We start from the raw sequence: 6,497 nt of genomic DNA on the forward strand, positions 1-6,497 counted from the left end.
GGATTTTAATGAAACTATTTGTTTCACTCGAAAGATGCGTGTGAAGTGCATAAGCTTGGAGTTGAAGGTAAATTTCAAAAAGTAGTCCAATCTATTGTTTTTACACTCCTTAAAAAACAAAACTAGGGTTTGATTTTTAATTCCTGCTTGCTAGTAGGAATTTGGAAAACCTGGTTTTGAGGCAAAATTGGAAGTTGCGTATGCTAATTCCATTTTGCAAATTTTGAAACAAACGCACAAATTTTCAAATCCGGGTTTTGAAAAAGCCAATTCCTGTCATCTTCCACGAACCAAACGGACCCTTAAGAAATGAGAACTTTATGACCTTGTCATAAGAACACAACCCTATTAACATTTTAGTTGACATTTTTGTAATTAATATTAAATAGCATTCACCTTTTAAACAAAATTTTGATAAACTCACAATTTAACAATAAAAATAATAATAAATTTCATCTTGTAACTAATTTTTCATCAATACTTAAAAATTATAGCAAAAAATATTAATAATAGGTATGATATGAAATGTCCCTATTTACACGCTGCTCCAAAAGATATTTTTATGTGCACATTTTAAAATTCAGATTAATTTATCAAGTCAAATTCCTATCAATAACCCAAAACTCCAAAATATAATGAACTGTCAAATTTTGCCTATGCCTACAATATCTACCATGACAAATACTGGTATCTACCATATCATAGAATGTTACTTTTCTCCAACATTTGGTAATGTCGGCCAGCTTCTCCATTCATACACGTTTCCTTTAATGGCGGCCATTTCTGCAATGCCACGTAAATCATGTTCAACCACGTGAGCACTCCAACAATCCCATTTCACACATAACTTAATAATAAACTTATTATCTCCAGAACCCATACAGCTGTTTCCACCATGTTTATTCATTTATATCTGCTCCAAGTATTTAAAGACTTTTCTTTGACTCTGATTTAACTATTCAAAAGGTAGACCAACTGTTCTGATGTTTATCCAGTTTGAAGATTTGTAACGTATGAGAGAAGCTTATCAACATCTGTACCAAACCACGAACTTTCTTTGATAGTTGGCATGGAATGAGGACCCACATTACATGCTCTGAGAATTTCAAAGATTTAATCATGGTAATCTTTTGGGTGACATTTGTTGGTGTAGTGACTATATTTTTCACGGGACGTCTTTTTGGTGTGATGGCAAAATCTATATGGTATAACAATATAGGTCATCGATTCTTGTCCTTTGAACCCTTCAACTCTTTGTCCTCATCCCTCTCTGACAAAATCTATATGGTATAACCTTTGAACCTTTCAACACTTTGTCCTCATCTCTCTCAGACAAAATCTATATGGTATAACAATATAGGTCATCGATTCTAGTCCTTTGACCCATTCAACCCTTTGTCCTCATCCCCCTCTAACAAAATCTACAACCATGTTTAGCTTAATAATTAGTTTATAACAAAGGTAGGAAAGTATTGGAGTCATTCAATTCAATTTTTCAATTCAATTGACCAATCAACTCAAAGGATTTACAAGATTAAAAGAAACTTTAGATGTTCAATTTTTTTTTCTAATTTTTTATTATTTTCTAAATCACATTTTTCATTTATTCTAATGGACCATACCATTTTTTTTTGTAGGGAGAAAAATTCAATTTTCTTCAACAAAAATACAAATATTTTTTAGCAAGTCTATCATTACAGCTTAATCTTTTCCACATTTGTGACAAGTGGATTAACTTTTCAAGTTTTACATTGATGTTTATTTTTGTCATTTGTAAGAAAATACAAATATTTTCTAACTAGTCTATCATGTTAATAAATGCATTAATTACAATTTTACCTTCTCAACATTTGTGACAAGTGGATTAACTTTTCAAAAAATAAATCATTTTTATCTTCCACCTGAGATGTCTAATCAATATTAATTATCACTATCTATTTTTCTAAATATAGAGTTAAATGTTTCATATTTCTTATTTTAAATATATTGATTAGTTTTACATTGATGATTATTTTTGTCATTTGTAAAATGTTATTTCTTTTAAGTTTACATTTTTTTTACTGGTTACAATTTTCCAATCTTACTCTAATTTTTTTATACCATTTTACAAATTGTAAACCTAATACTACCCTTTAAACTAATTAGATATTTTGGTAACTTGAATTAAGTAATCAACAATTTATTTTTAAAATCAAATATTTCAACTTATAACTAAAGTGGTAGAAATGACTAGTTGATTCATATAACATAATTTCTATTGTTATTTATATATTTCTTAATATAATATAATTATTAATATTTTTAAAATTCCCTTCCAGTCTCTCTATCATTCCACCTTTAATTGTCCATATAATAACATATCGTTCTCTTTTTTAGCTCTCTCTTTAAATCCTTCCTTTCTACCTATAAATCTCCATGTTCCTTCTTTTCCAATTATTGGCAAGAACTTTGATGAATTGTGTCTCTTGTTAATTCAATCTTCATTGCACAATTGGTCTTGATTTTGGATTAGGATTCAATGAATTCAAAATTGTCAAATAATTGGCCATTCTTTCAAATCTTCCAGAATAGTACTCTGATACTCATTATAGAAGTTTTTGCATGTGGGTAATGGAAACCTTTAATAAAATCTATGTGGGCAAATGTATGTGAGTTGCTATATCCCCAATAAGATCCCTCCTTCCCACTAGTGCTTTTGGTGTGACAACAAATTCTACATGATATCAGATTGCAGGTCATCGGTTCGAGTCCTTCAAACCTTTTACTTGTCCTATGTGAGATGTTGGCATAGCAACTATATCTATGCAAATCTCACATGATACACAGTTGTATCGAACTCCATCACATGGGAGGTGTTGACCTACCAACTATATCCTAATAAGATCCCTCTCCACTACCAGTTGATGCTCTTGGTGTGATGGCTGGCAAAATCTATAGCACTGTTTAACTTAAATTATTAATTCAGTCTTCGTTGCACAATTGGACTTAATTTTGGGTTGGGATTCAAAGAATCCAGAATTGTCAAAAAAAAATTGACCGCTGTTTCAAATCTTCGAGAACAGTACTCTGACCGCGCGCATTATAGAAGTTTTTGCATGTGGGTAATGGAAAACATTAATAAAATGTATGTGGGCGACTTTATTTCGACGAGCACTTAGACTAATGTTCCATTGAATATGTCTCCATTCCCACCTACAAGCTTGAAAATGGTCTAAGTCCCCTGGAGAAGACCTCTGTAGTGGAGGTTTTAAACTAGTATTGTCTAGGGTTTGCGTGGGAAAGATGTTAACTTGTTGAGGAATTGGGGATGAAGTTGCCCTCATGATTTCTAGATGCCAAAAGGTCAAATTCCCAATGAGAATCGGACAAGTTCCCCCTAGGAAATTCAAGCTTTTCTTCCTTGAGGGTTTGTTGCTTACTTTGGCTTTTGATTTGTGGGGATTAAAAGCCTTGTTAGGGTTCAATTGAAAACTTGATTTGGATCCAGGCTACTCTGCAATTGATTGAGATGATGGAGGTCAGTAAGAGCAGTGATAGCATGGAGGGGATTGAAGGTTTTCAAGGTATCAGTAGTAATGCAATGGAAGAGATGAAGGATGGCTATGGCATGAGTTACTACAGCAGAAAAACGTTATCTTCTTCAGGTGCCATGAAAGCTGAAGAACTTAGGGAGCCATATCCATCTCCAGGTGAGTGTGAAGCATATGAGCAATATCTGAACCTCTCAGAGCTTAAGGCAATCTGGGGATCCAAGGAATGGTATGGTTGGCCTTCAGAGTTGTTGGTAAAACCAGCCTTGCAGTCCCTGGAGATGACATTCAGGTTGATTTCATCAATTCTGTGTGATTCAAGGCCTTATATTGACAAGGAAGAGTGGAAAAGAAGGCTTGAATCCATTACATCTTCTCAGCTTGAATTGATATCATTGATTTGTGAAGGTGACAAGGATGCACCCATTGTTCAATTGTGTGTAAGTAATGATGTTCTTGCTACCAATGTTGCCCAAGAGGTATGGCAGAGACCAGGGCGTTTGCCTATGGTTAGCAGAGTGAGTCAAGAGAGCTTATTACCTAGACTAGGAACATGGAGAAGGGCTGAACAAATGGTTTCTAGAATATGGCTTGCAATTGAAACTCATATGCAAAGAGCCCCTTTTACATTAGGCCTTGGGGAACCAAATCTTTCAGGCAAGCCTATTCTTGACTATGATAAGATCTGCAAGCCAAGATATCTGTATTCCTTAAAGCAGTCTTCGCCTTTCCGCAATGCCGAGGATCACACACTTTACAGTGTCCATCAGATCTTTGAGACCTGGCTGTTTGTAGCCCATGTTCTTCTGAAGAGAATACATCAAAGGATAGACCATGGAGATTCTGTAGGAGCATCCAGAGACTGCTGGACCATTGAAAGGATTTGGAAATTGCTTGTAGACATTCAGAATCTGTTTCTTTTGGTTGATCCCGATGACTTTCATTTCCTTAAACACCAATTGTCTTTCAACAGGGGTAGTGGTAGTTTTAATACCTCCAATGGTGCTTACTGCCTTAAATCTACTTCTCTGAGAAGCCTTGGGGATGCATGCAAGGATCTAAGAAATCTTGTGCCAAAAGTTTTGGGTGTTGAGGCTGATCCAAAGGGTGGACCTAGGCTTCAAGAAGCAATCTTGGACTTGTTTCATTCTCATAGACACACAAGAAGAGAAACCCCAAATGGTGAAACTGAAGCTTCATGTGGGATCATTCATCTTTTAATGGCCTTCCAGGGAATCGAAGCCGCGGTGAAGAAATTTTTCTTCTCATATCAGCAATTGGTAATGGCGGTCATGAGCAGTGCTGAAATGAACCGAACAACATATTTGGGTGCATCTGATGCTCTCACTCAGATATATTCTGAGCCTCCCTATTTCCCAAGTGTGGATGCTGCAAAGATATTCCTGAGTGAGTTTTGGAAGCACAGGACTATAGTCATGGGGAAAGGATTGCAAAGCCCTCCGGGAAAATCAAATGAAGCTACAAGAGAGCATAGACATCAATACGTAATTCCTTCAACAAACACTGAATAGCTTCATGTTACATGTAATCAAAAGCTATCCAGATGACATTTTTTTGCTGACATACAATTTTAAATGTAGTTTTTGGATCTGATGGTATTCAATAGAAATTTCAGTAGAGACTTCGATTCTCTTCCTGCAGAGATTTTTTCGGATGCATGTTAGATTTATCTGTATTACAGGCTATGGTGCTTTATCCAAGCCCTAAATCCCTATACAATATGAACTATGAACATATTAATCATTTGAAATTAATACTGATTCCTAAATGTCGTTGATCTTTAAAACTTTGTAACAATTTAGAATTTTTTAAGATATTGCAGATAGACTATCCCTTCAAACTTAACTGTTTGTTCTGCTGTATAAATTCTTGCTGTCGGCAGGGGAAGGCTACCGATAGCAATGGAATAATATAAATGCTGTTTAATTTTCTTACATAATGGGGTACTGCAAGTGTTGTTGTTACCTCCTTTCTTTTTATATTCAAACAGAATAGATTACACATCATAAGAGTTTGATGTCCCGGAAAATAGCTGCGAGATTGATATCTAATTTTAAAATAAGACTGAAAACAGAATTTTAATTTAATTGTTGCTTAAAAACACAGTTTCAGAAGTAACAAGAGCTCTTGGAATCAGTTTGGTTTGTGGAATTTAACAAATCGGGATTTCTACAAATCAAAATTTTGCAAATCTTCATTCCGATTTTTTAAATTTTACTTATGGAAGATGCATGTGAAGACACATTTTTATGCGTAAGCTTGGAGTTGAAGGCAAATTTCAAAAAGTAGTCCAATCTATTGTTTTTACACTCTTAAAAAACATAACCCGGTTTTTATTTTCAATTCCTATTTGCTAGTAGGAAGTTGGAAAACTCGGTTTTGAGGGTGCCAAGTTTGAAACAAACGCAAAAAATTTCAAATCCAGATTTTGAAAAAGCCAATTCCTGTCATCTTCAAGGAACCAAAGGGACCCTTGGTGAGCTGAAGTCCCTGCCTTAAGAAGAAATGGGAGCAATGATGAAGTTACAAAAATATAAACAATTAGATTTAAAATTTTAAAATATATACTAAATGAGATATAAAAAAAATAGTTACAGTAATTTTTATATTTTAAAATAGTAAAGAAACATTTGTGCAATATAGAGTTATGATTGTAGAACTATAAAAAAATTCTGAAATTAATCAATTATATAAAAATGTAAACATAATGATCTTTGGTATTTTTTAACTTTACATTTTTAAATAAGAAATTTTATTATGTAATAAACAATTTTAGTTAATTTGTTTAAAGAATAATGTCTTGCCCTAAGAAAGGAGCTCTTGTTAACTTTGAAACTAAGTTTCAGGAATAATGCATTTTTGTCCTCAAATAGTTTTTAAAGAAGTCTTAGATAACTAAGGGGAACAATTACATGTCATATCATTATAGTAAGCATACTAAAAGGA

The 6,497-nt window shown here is 33.8% G+C and overlaps 1 protein-coding gene across 1 annotated transcript; it reads left to right on the forward strand.

Annotated features, from left to right (window-relative positions):
* Nucleotides 1-3,134: 3,134 nt before the first annotated feature.
* Nucleotides 3,135-5,191, forward strand: LOC149544751 (nematode resistance protein-like HSPRO2). The gene has a single exon (XM_089795328.1). The coding sequence runs from the start codon at nucleotides 3,509-3,511 to the stop codon at nucleotides 5,060-5,062; it is 1,554 nt and encodes a 517-aa protein (XP_089651454.1). The 5' UTR covers nucleotides 3,135-3,508; the 3' UTR covers nucleotides 5,063-5,191.
* The last annotated feature ends 1,306 nt before the right edge of the window (nucleotides 5,192-6,497 follow it).

This window comes from Cupressus sempervirens, chromosome 8, assembly GCF_028749045.1.
Source record: "Cupressus sempervirens isolate cs-2001-9-10 chromosome 8, ASM2874904v1, whole genome shotgun sequence".
NCBI classification, from domain to species: Eukaryota; Viridiplantae; Streptophyta; class Pinopsida; order Cupressales; family Cupressaceae; genus Cupressus; species Cupressus sempervirens.